The sequence below is a fragment of the Sorex fumeus genome, unplaced genomic scaffold (assembly GCF_029834395.1).
Source record: "Sorex fumeus unplaced genomic scaffold, SorFum_2.1 ptg000072l, whole genome shotgun sequence".
In the NCBI taxonomy this organism is placed as follows: Eukaryota; Metazoa; Chordata; class Mammalia; order Eulipotyphla; family Soricidae; genus Sorex; species Sorex fumeus.
Window position 1 is genome coordinate 50,931,959 of NW_026606129.1, and position 13,884 is coordinate 50,945,842.

Here is a 13,884-nt window from a genome sequence, read left to right on the forward strand (position 1 = left end):
TACCTCTGAATTGTTCTCCAGGCCATTCTGGGCCAGGACCTGAGTGTCTGACGGCCTTGAGGATGCAGAACGCCGGGAACGCTGCGGAAATGAGGTGTCTGATGCCAGAAAAGGCTCTTCCTTCCCCCTGACGGGAAAAGCCTTCCCGGATGTCACTCCACCCGATCTGTGTGCCCAGCCTGGGTGAGGGAATGGGGGTGGACAGGCCTTCCCAGGAGTCACCTTCCCCACACACCACCCTCCCAGCCCAAGGTCAAACCCCAGCTTGGTCTTGGCACCCAGAGAGCCAGGGGTGTGTCCCCAGCCCCCCTCAGTGGTGTCACGGGGACAGGAAGGAGGCACGCCTGTCAGAGCAGAGCCTGAGGAAGAGTAGGGCACAGAGGGGACAGGGGCACAAGGCCAGGCTGGCCCCGGGCCGCATGCAGCTGCCACTCGGTCCCTTGGTCCTGGTCCCTGCTCTCCGCTGAAAGCTTGGAGGAGCGGCTGCCGCCATAGGTGGACGCTTGGGCTCCCTGCTCTGTCTGCCCGGCCTTCTGGGAGGAATGGCGACTCCCAGTTCCATTGCCTTGGGGGAACAGGATCCCAGGCTCAGTTCTCATGCGGAGGCCTGTGTGGATACCGTCTCCTTGAGTGAGAGGACCCCCTGGTGAGGGTGGGGGCCTGATGAGGCCAGAGGCTTACTCCCCATTCACCCTGGGAGCGGGAACCCCCTCCCCCACCTCAGTTTCCCTTTCTGGAGGCCAGGATTGAATGACAGGTGTGGGGTTTGGTTCTTATCCTGTGTGCTGGGAGGGGTCTGGTAGAGGGTCAGGGCTGAGACAGAAAGGAAGCCTTTTGCTGTCCCCTGCTCCTCATCCCAGCATGAGGAATTTGAGCAGTGGGCTTGTGACTAAGGTTGGAGGTGACATCTAGGTGTTGCCTCCGTGGGACCGCCCCCCCATACCCCATCTCAGGCAGTCCCAGTCCCAGGGTCCTGGGGTCACTTAGAATCCCTGATAGCAGAACAGGACCCCCACCCCAGGGCCATTACAGGTCAGTACTAAGAGACCCCAAGTGATGTTTACATAGAACAATGGGACTCAGGAGCCAGAATGCCCTGACTGGCGTCACTCCGTCCTGTCAGAGCAGAGAGTGCGTCCCCGGTCTCCCCCCCACCACATACAGCCTCCTAGGGCTTTCCCTCTCCCACCAGTTTCCACAGTGACTGAAACATCCCATCCTGTGACACGCCAGCCATTGACGCCATATCCCGTGGCTGCCGGGAGGGGTCCCGAGGGTCCTGAGTCATCTGCCCTGTCAAGGGAGGTGAGTTCCCTTCCGGCCCAGTGCCTCCCAGCTGGACGGACCACCTGGACGGGCTCTCTGGCCTCCGCCTCTCCCAGCTGAAGGCCATGGGCCGGGATGGGACTCGCCCAACCCTTGTGGCCCATCACCAGTCTCCTGTGATTGGGTTGCCGGGGAGGCCCCGCTAGTACCTGGGTGAGAGATCCCCAGGGACAATTGGGACCCTCCAGCTGGGGTGCCTGGGAGCTCCAGGGTGGAGGAGGGGCAGGCTGTCTGATCCAGCTGCTCTCCTGCTCTGCCTGGCTCTCTCCCTCTTCTGGCTGGAGCTTTGCACTCGGGGGATCATGGCTGGGGCCTTGGAAACAGGAGCTGTGAAGGGACAGGACTCTGTCTACACTGGGAGCCCAGGTTTGGATGGATTCGAAGGCTGTTTCCTATGTCAGGCCCTAGGAGACACACAGTGCCTTGGTCTGGTTGCCCACCTGGTTTCCTCCTTCCTTTCTGGTGCTCCCCAGGTGCCCCCTAGCCTAGGCCAACAGGACAGGGAAGGGCACCACCAAGGCCATGCCCCCAGCCAGGGTATAAATAACCACTGGCGGGCCGTGCCTGCCTGGGGGCGCTCTGCTGGCAACCCCACTTCCTCTCTGGCCACTTCCTGATCCTGGCGGTGGGGGGTGTTTACTTTCCTGTTGTCACTATGGCTGGATGGCCAGGCGGGGGACTCCGAGTGGCCGAACAACAGGTGCAGGACAGGTGCCCGGGCTGCCCTGCCCAGGACTTCAGAGGCGCCGCTGGACAGGCGGGCGCGGCCACAGCCAGGCAGGGATCGGCCCTTTGATCCCGCGGCGTCCCTGCGTCCCAGCGCCCGACAAGGTCGTCACCTGTATTCTCTTGTCGCCACAGTCAGGCCGGGCAGGGCTGAGCCCTTGAGCAGGGACTCTGGGTCAGCTCCTGTCCCGGGCTGCTCCCAAGCACAGCCCCTCCAGCTGTGCCCCAGCCCCCGGCACAGCAGGGCCGGGGTTAGCCGGGCCGGACAGCTGCCCGAGCACGGGTGACCTTGATGAATGGGCTGGGCCACCTGCTGGTCTCCCCGGGAGGCAGCAGGGAGCCTCGGGGCCCAGCTGTCCTCCCTCTGCAGACCTGCCCTCACCTGTGAAATGGGTTCCCCACTGCCACCTGCACGCCCACGGCAAACACATCTGTCATGGCACGTGGACCATGTGCCACATGCACGGTTGCCGCTGGCTGCCCAAGTTCCCATGCTCGGGATATTCTGCACCTTCTCCACAGGCCCCTCCTGTTGCCACTTGTAAAATAGCTAGGAGATGGGGCTCACGGGGACCCCTCGGCTCTCCCAGTCCCAGACGAGGGATCCCAAGTTTCCTGGCGTCCTGGGTCTATCCCTGATACGTCGTTGGCTGAGCCCCTTCCTGCTCTGCTTCCCCAGGGAGAAGGACTCCGCCAGCCCCTGCACTGGGATGGGTAGGATTGGGGACTCTGGCTCACCCCACAGAGAAGCGGGGCCTTCAAAAGGATCTCTAGGCCCCAGCCTGGACACTGTGGCCTACAGGGGGGAGTGAGCGAGAGGATCTTCCTTGGGACTGAGTGAGCCTGTACGTTCAGAGTGATCTGAGGGAGGGCCACAGTGACAGACAGTACCGTGTATGTGTGTGTGTGTGGGGGGGGGGGGGCACTTGCCACAAGTGACCCAGTTTCAATCCCCTGAGCCACACTTGAGCACAGAGCCAGGAATAAGCCCTGGGTACCACTGGGTATGTCCCAGAGCAAAAAAAAAAAAAAGTTCTGAGGGGCTGGAGCGAGAGTATAGCAGGTAGGGTGTTTGTTTACCTTGCATGGGGCCGACCTGGTTTCTATCCATAGCATCTCTGAACCCCACTAGGAGTGATCCCTGAGCGCAGAGCCAGGAGTAAACCCTGAGTACCACTGGGTATGACCCAGAGCAAAAGAAAACAAAGTATTCTGAGGTTGCTGGAGAGATAGTACAGTGGTTAAGGCACTTGCCTTGCAGGTGCTGACCCCCATTCAGTCCCCATCCCCACCTTACCCTGGCACCCCATATGGTCCCATGAGCCCCTTGGAGTGATCCCTGAGTTCAGAGCCAGGAGTAAGCCCTGAGCTCAGCTGGTGTGCGCCCCCCTCCTTTCTTCAAACAAAGTGACCTGAGGCTCCAGCAGGACCAGAAGCAGTGGGGTCTGGGGAGGGCGCTGTGGCCCCCGGGGTCCTGTCTGATCCATGTTAGCCAGGTAGGCACCCTGCTGCGTGCCAGCTTTGCTGTTTCACTGGTGGGCAGCTGGGGTGAGCACAGGACAACCAGGCTCTGAACCAGCTTGTGCGGGCTGTCCCCCACCCCAGACACCGAGCCCCCACCTTCTCACTCATTAACCCTTTAAAGGCCACACCCGAGGCGTGGGAGCATTAACCCCCATCAGAGCACAGACTCTTTGATGCCAGCCTGCACCCACACCCTTGTCATTGGGACCCAGAGTCTGGTTGGGCTGCTGATGAATCAGGCCTGGAGTGGTGGGTGTGGGCCCTTCCCTGGCATGCCCGCCTGCCCCACTTTCTCCCCCCAACTTGTTTTTTGTTTGTTTGTTTTTGAGGCATACTTGGTGGTTCTCAGGGTTTGCTCTGATCTCTGTGCTCAGGGATCACTCTTGGCAGGGCTTGGGGGAACACATGGGATGTCGGGGATCAGACCCAGGTTGGCTGTGTGCCAGGCAAGCACCTTACCTGCTGTACTGTCACTCCGGCCCCCTGCCCCCAATTTGTTGAGTCCAGGAGAGGGAGCTGGGGGTCTGGGACAGGTGTGCCGGGGTTCCCACCCTGTTCCAGGGTTTGGCGGGCTGATCTCCAGGGCCCTCATGCCTCCTGCTCTCTGCCTGCAGAGCTCAAGGCCACGGGCACTGCCCATTTCTTCAACTTCCTGCTCAACACAACTGACTACCGCATCCTGCTCAAGGACGAGGACCATGACCGCATGTATGTGGGCAGCAAGGACTACGTTCTGTCGCTGGACCTGCACGACATCAACCGGGAGCCCCTCATTGTAAGCGCCCGCCTGGCTGGGCCATCATGGGGGCCAAGGGACAGGGACGCTGTCCAGCAGATGCCCCCCCCTGACTCTCCCGTCTCTGGCAGATCCACTGGGCAGCCTCCCCACAGCGCATTGAGGAGTGTGTGCTCTCGGGCAAGGACGGCAACGTGAGTGGGGGGGGGCAGCGGGTGGGAGGGCAGCCCCCGAGGCAGCTCTGCAGCTTTCCCTCTGACCTCAGGGTGAGTGCGGGAACTTCGTCAGGCTTATTCAGCCCTGGAACCGAACACACCTGTACGTGTGTGGGACTGGCGCCTACAACCCCGTGTGCACCTACGTGAACCGTGGCCGCCGCGCACAGGTGAGCCCCGGCCGCCCCCACTGGTGGCTGCAACCGCAGGGCCCTGAGGGAGTGTGGGCCTGAGCCCCAGCCCTGAGACTAGGGGTGAGTGATTCCTTGTACCTCAACTCTGTCCCCCGCCCCCCAACAGGGCTGATAGCTGCCTTTCTCACAGGCTCTTAGCACTGTGCCAGGCACGTAGTGAGTGCTTGCTCCATACGTGGCAACAGTTCTCGTGGCCATGCCTGTGGACCGTGCCCCTGCAGCCCAACAAGAGGGCCTGGCAGGGGCCTCAGCGTCAGGAGGTTGGAGATGCTGGGGCTGACCTGGGCCGAGTGGTCTGGGGAAGGAGCTGCCCCTTCCCCAGCTCTGCCCTGCCCCCGCCTGCTTCTGCCTGCTTCCATTTCCATGTGGGCCTGTGTACGAGTTGGTGTGGCCTTGTAGGGCGTGCATGGGTGTGACTGGGCCTGTGGGGCACCTGGGTGTGCAGGCGTGTGGCAGGCTGTGGTGTGTGCGTGTGCGTGCATGCGTGTGCGTGCGCACACCCTTTTCCGCTCAGGGGTCCCAGCATGTGTGGTGTGAGTGACTGGCAGCCCGAGCCCGCTCCCCCAGCCCCGGCCACCCCTGGCTCTAACCCCTGTTCCTCATCTTCTCAGGCCACGCCCTGGACCCAGACGCAGGCGGTCAGAGGCCGCGGCAGCAGAGCCACGGATGGCGCCCTACGCCCGACGCCCACAGCCCCACGCCAGGTGGGCTCCTCCCTCTGGGCCTGAACTGAGCTCGCTCTGGAGCCGGCCTTCCCACCAGGAGCGCCCCCCCCAGGCCAGCCTCCCCAGGGTCTTCCCCTCTCTCCCCCCTCCTCCTCTGCAGCGCCCTCGGGCTGGACTCGCGTGAGCCGCAGTGTGACCACTGCAGGCAGGAAATCGTGAAGGTCCAGGTGGGGAAGACGGGAGCCATGGGCAGAGCTGTGCATCAGCCCTGGGGACACTTGCGTGGGCATGCCTGAGGACCTGATGTGGACGGGGCCACACATATTGTGCACCGTCACCCCACCCCTTCCCAAGCAGTCCGAGGGGGCATCTGTGCCCCTGATTCCCAGAGATCATTGGTCTCAGAGTATCCTTCCCTGTGGGGGGTGGGGTGGGCAAAGTCATCTGTCCACCCATCACAACCTAGAACTGGGCTGGGAGGGCTGGGGCTGGGCTGGGGCGGGCCGGGGTCAGGGGCTGCCAGTGGGTGAACGAAAAGAGCAAGTGGTCACTTGAGCTTGTGTGTCCGGCACAGAGTGGTGCGAGTCGGCCTGCTCAAGTGTGTGTGCATGTGCCGGCGTGAGAGCGGTGCGTGCCACGTGCTGTGTGTGCAAGTGTGACTGGAAGCGGCCTGTGACACATCATCCCTGCCGCCCGCTGCCCCCGCCTGCTGCTGCTGCCCCCGCACCCGCCTCTGTTCCTGCACCCTCAGCAGCCAGCCTCCGCGCCGCTTCGGGGGGATCTGGGCTAAGACCCTGCAAATCCTAGCTCCCTAAGTGTCACTGGGGACACTGTTGAAGGGCAGGGCAAAGGCCACGGCCCTTTAGTCTGGTCCAAGGATCACAAGTAAGGCACCATGCTGGGGACAAGTGACCTCCAAACCAGCAGTGACGGAGGCCAGGCCAGCAGCCCCTGCCCTGGACCAGCCGGTGGCAGAGTGTATCTGCCCACGGGCCATTCTTCTGAGCCTGCTGGTGTGGACGGTCCCCAGAGCAGAGCCTCTGGCCACAGGGGCCCACTGCCTGGCTCTGACGGGGGGACCTAGGGTGTACCCCCGGGAGCCTCGGGTGCATCTCCTGACGGTGCTGAGGCAGCCTCTGCCCTGCAGGAGTACATCTTCTACCTGGAGCCAGAGAGACTCGAGTCCGGGAAGGGCAAGTGTCCGTACGACCCCAAGCTGGACACGGCCTCAGCTCTCATCAGTGAGTTCCCCCTTCCACCACCGTAATGTGTCTAATGTCCATGGGGGGGTGGGGGGTCAGTGATATGTGCTCCTGGGGGGAAGACCATAAACATGCTGTCCGTAACTGCCCCCCTAGGTCAGGGGGTGCAGAGACAGGGTGCTGTGAACCCCCTCTGCAGCCCCTGTTTGGGGGCTATCCCGAGACCCACATAGCCATCCTGCCGCAGGCCAGAGGCCATCAGCCACAGGCTGCCTCACGATACCACACTGGGGTAACCTGTGGGGTGCCCATGGCATGTCCCAGGGTCATCTGTAAGGCTGGCTGAGCCCACACACAGGCGCTGGCTGCAGGGAATGTGGCAGCTTGGCCAGTGTCTGGGAGAACTGGGGTCCTGAGACCCAGGATTTCAGGGGCAGCTACTACCCCTCCCAAGTTTGTGCCATCCCTGGCCCCCATCCTCTGCCTGTTTCCTGGCTGCCCAGCCCAGCCTAGGCAGTCCAAACCAGGGCCTGCCCCGAGGTGACTAAGCTCCAGCTCCCGGAAGCTTACAGTGAAGTGTTGAGTTTTTTTGTGAGCCAGCGGTGAAACGCAACCGTTGATGAGAACTAAATCACACACACTTACAAGGAAATGAATTACTTTCCAATGAAGGTAAACACTCAGAATGTGCCACTTCCTGATGATTCTGCTGTAGTGGACCGTGACCCGCCTTCTTGCGGTCACTCACGTCTTGTGAGTGTCGGGGTATTGGCAGTTGCATCCCACGGCCCCTGCTTGTAGCTTGACATCAGCTGCGGTGGGAGGTCCGGCACCGAGAAAGGGCCTTGCTGCTCTCAGAGCTGGTGCTGCCCATCCCAGCCCTCCCAGAGCTTGGGGGGGGGGGCACACAGAACCCTACCGTGGAGGCCATCTGGGCTCTGCCTTGACCCTAGCAGAGGTGGCTCCCCTACTGACCCACTGACCCCCAACAGATGAGGAGCTCTATGCCGGTGTGTACATCGATTTCATGGGCACCGACGCAGCCATCTTCCGCACGCTGGGGAAGCAAACAGCCATGCGCACTGACCAGTACAACTCTCGGTGGCTCAATGGTGAGCGCATGGGGGGGTGGGGGGCAGACTGCCTGGGGTGTGGCAGTGCAGGGGCTGGGAGAGAGCTCAAGGGGCTGGAGCCCTGGATTTATTGCCGGTCCCCCAGCACCACTGGGTGTGGCCTTGCTGGTCGGCACTGTTGGGGTCGCCCTAGTGACCGCATCACCATGAACTGCCCAGCCCACACAGTCAAGCCACACATCACCAGGAGTGGCCCTTAGACCTGAGCTTTCTGGGGAGGCCCAGAAAGAAGCATTTGGAGTGAGGGCTTCTCCCCTGAGACTGGCTGGCAGGGGGTGCTCTAGCCTGGGGCAACATTGGCATCAGGATGTTCCTGCACCTCGTGGGGGTCTGCTGGGAGAGAGGCCTGAGAGAGGGTGTGCCCAGCTGCCCCCTGCCCTCCTGTAGATCCTTCCTTCATCCACGCCGAGCTCATCCCTGACAGCGCCGAGCGCAATGACGACAAACTCTACTTCTTCTTCCGGGAGCGCTCTGCCGAGGCGCCGCAGAGCCCCGCCGTGTACGCCCGCATCGGGCGGATCTGCCTGGTAGGCACCCCCGCAGCTGCCCCTGCCCCTGCCCCACCACTCCCCTCTGGTCCTGCTTCTGCTGGCCTTGCTCTGGCAGGGGCCCAGCGTGGTGGTGCAGAGCCGCTGCCCTGACTCCCTATTGTTTGCCCCAGAATGATGATGGCGGCCACTGCTGCCTGGTCAACAAGTGGAGCACGTTCCTGAAGGCACGCCTGGTGTGCTCGGTGCCTGGGGAGGATGGTATCGAGACCCACTTCGATGAACTCCGTGAGTGCCTGGTGGGTGGGTGGGTGGGTGGTGCGGAGGAGGGACCACCATGGGGGTGCTGTGCCAGGGAGGTGTCCTAGCCCACCTGGCCAGCATCTTTTCCTTCTGTCCCCAGAGGACGTGTTTGTCCAGCAGACGCAGGACGTGAGGAACCCTGTCATCTATGCGGTCTTCACCTCTTCAGGGTGAGGCTGGGGCTGGATCGGCGTTGCGGGGGGCACCAGAGCCCAGTCCAGTGGCAAGCTGGGGGGGCCGCTGGGGGAGGGGGCAGGCCTGGGCCTGCCTCCCATGTCCCCCACTGTAGCAGCTCTGCCTGGTTCGCAGCTCCGTGTTCCGAGGTTCCGCTGTCTGTGTCTACTCCATGGCTGACATCCGCATGGTCTTCAATGGGCCTTTTGCCCACAAAGAGGGCCCCAACTACCAGTGGATGCCCTTTTCAGGGAAGATGCCCTACCCACGGCCTGGCACGGTGAGGACCCCCACCCCACCCCTCCAGGCCTGCTCCAGCTCAGGTCTACACTCGGGGGCCCACCATCATCCATCATGGAACTCCTGGATGCGGGGATCTGGGCCATGCTCACGCAAAAATCCATCCTGTGCCCTCCATAATGTTGGAATCAAAGGGGTAGAGGGCCAGGGACATGGCTCAGTGGGAAATTAAAATGTGGGGGTCTGGGGCTGGAGTAATAGCACAGCGGGTATGGCATTTGCCTTGCACGTGGCCAACCCGGGTTTGATTCCCAGCATCCCATATGATGCCCCGAGCACCGCCAGGAGTAATTCCTGAGTGCATGAGCCAGGAGTAACTCCAGTTCATCGCCGGGTGTGACCCCCCCCAAAAAAAAATGTGGGGGTCAGAGGAATGGTACAATGGGGAGGGCACTTGTCTTGTATGTAGCTAACCCCTAGTTTGATCCTGGCACCCCATATGGTCCCCCCAGGCATTGCCAGGAATGATCAAGGAGCACTGCCGGGTGTCGCAAAAATAAAACAGAAAACAAAAGCAAAACAGATAAAAAGAATGAAACTGTAGAAAGCAGGAAACCCACTGTGTACGCAGCATAAGACCGCCAAGGAGTCAGGAATCCCGTTTTGGAGATGCAGTCAGAAGGCCCAGCAGGGAGGAGCAGGCAAGGCAGCGTGGGCAGCTCACTGAATCTCATGTGGGCAGGGGAGGGATGCCACCTGACCCAGCACAGCGGGCCGGCATGGCGCCCTGCGGTCAGCAGGAGGTTGGCCGCATGTGGCAGAGGTCAGGGAGCATCCGGCCGCCCCGCAGAGGGGACAGGCAGGCTAGAAGGCTGCAGGGTAGGGAGCCAGCAGACTCCCAGACAGTGTCAGAGGGGGTGGGTAGGCTAGTGGGCTCCAGGAACTCAGGCCTAGTGACTGCTGAACACCAGGGCAAGGGCTGGAGGAACAGCCAGGAGGGAGGAGCGGGCGGGTGGGGGAGGACGGTGCTAGGGATCAGGGGCAGCAGCTCCGCCAAGCGCTGCCACAGGGTCACGGCCTACGAGGCCCGGGAAGTGGCCGTGAGAGACCTGGGCTGGACAGGGACTGACGGGGCTGGTCAGGGCTTCCTGGGTGAGGGGGAGCAGGTTGAGGGAGTGGGGATCGGTGGGATGGGGAGCTGGCCGCTGGACCTGACCTGCCGCCCACCCACAGTGCCCTGGAGGGACCTTCACGCCGTCCATGAAGTCCACCAAGGACTACCCTGACGAGGTGATCAACTTCATGCGCAGCCACCCCCTCATGTACCAGGCCGTGTACCCCCTGCAGCGACGTCCCCTGGTGGTCCGCACGGGCGCGCCCTACCGCCTCACCACCGTCGCCGTGGACCAGGTGGACGCAGCCGACGGGCGCTATGAGGTGCTTTTCCTGGGCACAGGTACCCGCTGCTGTTCCCGGCCCCTGTCCCGCGGGGCCCGCTGGGGGGAGAGCACAGATCATGGGGCTGGGCCCTCCCCTGCTAGGGGGCTCCAGGTGGGCCAGGGGCATCCTGCCACCCTCAGCCTTGGCCAGGGGGCCGTGGGCCCCGTTCTCCTCCCCGTCCTGGAGAACCTGTGTCTGAGCAGGAAAGGGAGGGTGGTTATAGGCAGCTCTTGGGTCCACGAGTCCCAACACTGACACTCGTGCCCGCGCCCCCATAGTTCCAGCGGCCTCCCCCCAGGGAACACCCCTGCCGCCCTCTTCTCCGCAGTGCCCATGGCGAGAGCCTGGGTGGGACGGGAAGAGTCTGGTAGTGACCCCCAAGTGGGGAGACGCCTCACCTTCGGCCCAGAGTTCTCACTCCACTGCCCTGGGGGTTTGGGCCCTGGCGGGGGAAGGGGCTGAGGCCGGTGCCCTTCCCCCGCATCCTCAGCCCCACTGAGGCCCTGCCCGGCCCGTTCCAGACCGCGGGACAGTTCAGAAGGTCATTGTGCTGCCCAAGGATGACCAGGAGATGGAGGAGCTCATGCTGGAAGAGGTGGAGGTGTTCAAGGTGGGTGTGTGTCCCTGGGCCCCTCCCCAGTGCCAGCTCCTCCCCGTGGAGCTCAGGGCCTGGCTGGGCAGGCAGACCTGGGGTCCCAAGTTGATGTGTCTCCTAGGAACCAGCACCTGTGAAGACCATGACCATCTCTTCCAAGCGGGTGAGTTTAAGCAGGATGGGCCTGGGGCAGGGATGGAGCCTGCATCTGCTGGGGGGGTCACAACTTTGACACAGAGATGGGGAAACTGAGGCACAAAACAGCAGCAGGAAGGAAGGAGCTGGCTCCTCATGGGAGCTGGAGGGGCCAGAGCGATAGTACAGTGGATAAAGCACTTCCCTTACATGTGGCAGACCTGGGTTTGATCCCTGGCACCCCACATATCCCGTAAGCCACCAGGAGTGATCCCTGAGCACAGAGCCAGGAGTAAATCCAGAACACCGTCAGGTGTGGCCCCAAAACAAATAACAAAAAGGGCAACTTTTGGGGGCTGGTGACGGGAAGGGACCTGACCGACCACTACCTCCTCCTGCCCCTAGCAACAACTGTACGTGGCCTCAGCAGTGGGGGTCACGCACCTGAGCCTGCACCGCTGCCAGGCGTATGGGGCAGCCTGTGCCGACTGCTGCCTCGCCCGGGACCCCTACTGCGCCTGGGATGGCCAGGCCTGCTCACGCTACACTGCATCCTCCAAGAGGTAGCCACACCCTGACCAGGGTCGCCCCCGGGGGCTAGAGGCGGATGGGGTCCCACTACAGGGCTCTGGGGGGCCGGGTCTTGTGTGCAGGGCAGGTTTCTGGGGAGTTTGCCTTTAGAGGTGCTGTTCCCCCAGGCGGAGCCGTCGGCAGGACATCCGACACGGAAACCCCATCAGGCAGTGCCGTGGGTTCAACTCCAATGGTGAGTGACTGTTCCCCACTCCTGGGTATGGCGGGGACCCCTGCTGGATAGAGCGTCACCGGGTCCGAGGGGGGAGGGGCCAGGGTATATGGCGACGGGGCTGTCCTCTGCCTCTTCATCCCTTTGACACAACAGATGCCCAGGGACACGGCCCTGCCTCCATGGAGACAGGCAGGTGTCTGGGGGTCCCTCTCCGTGTGGCTCAGCGTCTGCCCGAAGACGGGCTGCGTTTACATAGCCTCATTCCACAGCCAACAAGAATGCCGTGGAGGCCGTGCAGTACGGCGTGGCGGGCAGTGCCGCCTTCCTTGAGTGCCAGCCCCGCTCGCCCCAGGCCACCGTGAAGTGGCTGTTCCAGCGAGATGCCAGCGACCGTCGCCGAGAGGTGAGTTCCTGTGCCCCATGAGCTTTGCTGTGGACCTGGGGGTCCCTGAAAAGAGAGAAGAGTCCGTGGGTGTGGAGCCTGGGACCGGAGCCAGTCTGGGGCGCAGCGCTCGTTCTAAGAAAACCCTTCCGGGTTCCCTGCCCAACACAGCAGTCATCGGGCGTGTCCAATTATGTAGAAACTAAAATCCACGTGGAAATCATACTTACATGAAAATTGCTTCGGCACGCTCTGCTCTATGAAACCATCATGCAGGCGAGCATCAGGGCGAGGAAAATTCCATGGAGTAGCCCCCCTCTTAGGAAATGCCTTCGAGCCTCCCGCCTTCCAGGGGAATTCTCTGTGGGGGCCCCTCAAGGCATTCCCGCTAAATAATTCTGGGAGTCTGTTGCTCCCAGTCTCACGCCGTGCAGAATCCCCTCAAGTGCAAACGCATGTCAGATGTTCTGTGGGAAGTTCATGTGGGTTTCTCGGGGTGTCTGGAAATACCACATCGCTGCCCCTCCCAGCAGCGGCCACAAAGGTGATTCGATCTGGGCGCTGGTGGGGACAGCTGTGTGGCACCGCAGCCCCTGAGCACCCTCTGCTCCCCAGATCCGCGCCGAGGACCGCTTCCTGCGCACAGAGCAGGGCTTACTGCTACGCGCCCTGCAGCTCGGGGACCGAGGTCTCTACTCCTGCACAGCCACCGAGAACAACTTCAAGCACGTGGTCACGCGGGTCCAGCTGCACGTCCTGGGCCGGGAGGCCGTCCATGCCGCCCTCTTCCCACCGCCGGCTGTGAGCGCCCCACCACCTCCAGGCGCAGGCCACCCCACACCTCCCTACCAGGAGCTGGCCCAGTTGCTGGCCCAGCCAGAAGTGGGCCTCATCCACCAGTACTGCCAGGGCTACTGGCGCCACGTGCCCCCCAGTCCCAGGGAGGCACCAGGGGCTCCCCGGCCTCCCGAACTCCAGGACCCGAAAAAACCCCGGAACCGCCGCCACCATCCACCGGACACTTGAGGCCCAGCCGTGGGAGCCCCGCCACAGGCCAGCTGGGCCCATCCCTTTAATATAAAGATCTATATATATATATATAAATATATAAATATAAAAAATATCTATATTCTATACACACCCACCCCTGCAAAGACAGTATTTATTGGTGGGTTGTACCCAGCCCACCTCAGCGGCGGCAGCACCCACAGCTCAGACCCTTGCTGGCCTGATGGCAGGCGACAGCGGGGGGGACCGGGCCAGACCGAGCAGTCCCCACACTCAGCTGGGAGTCGGCTTCTGGATCACCCTCGCCCACCGGGATCTCCAGGACCTCCGCAGGATCTACACGGGAGGGACGCGCGCCACCGGAGCAAGGCACAGACTGTCCCCTGTACCAGCGGCATGTGCACCCCGGGGTGCAAAGACTGCTGGGAGCAGGGCAAGGGTGGGGTGCAGATGCTTCTAGAGAAAGGGCGCCTACAGGATGCCGGGGCCCGGAGTGGGGGTGGGGTGGCCTCATTGGGGCCCTCCCTCCGGGCCTTTCTCCTCTATTGGGGGCAGGAGAGAAGCCCTGGGTGGGGAGGCAGCACCTCCACCCCTTTCCCCCCTGCCTGGGCCAGCAGGGCTGCCCCCCTCTACCTCCTCTTAGCTTTTTC

At 62.6% G+C, this 13,884-nt stretch overlaps 1 protein-coding gene across 2 annotated transcripts in view; it reads left to right on the plus strand.

Annotated features, from left to right (window-relative positions):
• SEMA3F (semaphorin 3F) overlaps positions 1-13,884 on the plus strand; it is a 28,128-nt gene extending 14,244 nt beyond the window's left edge. The window contains exons 3-19 of one of the 2 annotated variants that reach the window (XM_056129141.1): positions 4,191-4,351; positions 4,444-4,506; positions 4,578-4,697; positions 5,333-5,425; positions 6,534-6,627; positions 7,581-7,700; positions 8,109-8,248; positions 8,383-8,497; positions 8,613-8,682; positions 8,822-8,966; positions 10,160-10,382; positions 10,888-10,976; positions 11,083-11,124; positions 11,502-11,659; positions 11,795-11,862; positions 12,114-12,247; positions 12,842-13,884. In XM_056129141.1, coding sequence (XP_055985116.1) covers positions 4,191-4,351; positions 4,444-4,506; positions 4,578-4,697; positions 5,333-5,425; positions 6,534-6,627; positions 7,581-7,700; positions 8,109-8,248; positions 8,383-8,497; positions 8,613-8,682; positions 8,822-8,966; positions 10,160-10,382; positions 10,888-10,976; positions 11,083-11,124; positions 11,502-11,659; positions 11,795-11,862; positions 12,114-12,247; positions 12,842-13,252 — 2,246 coding nt within the window. In that variant the 3' untranslated portion in view covers positions 13,253-13,884. The remainder of the gene's footprint in view (positions 1-4,190; positions 4,352-4,443; positions 4,507-4,577; positions 4,698-5,332; positions 5,426-6,533; positions 6,628-7,580; positions 7,701-8,108; positions 8,249-8,382; positions 8,498-8,612; positions 8,683-8,821; positions 8,967-10,159; positions 10,383-10,887; positions 10,977-11,082; positions 11,125-11,501; positions 11,660-11,794; positions 11,863-12,113; positions 12,248-12,841) is intronic. The other variant, XM_056129142.1, reaches the window with a different exon arrangement.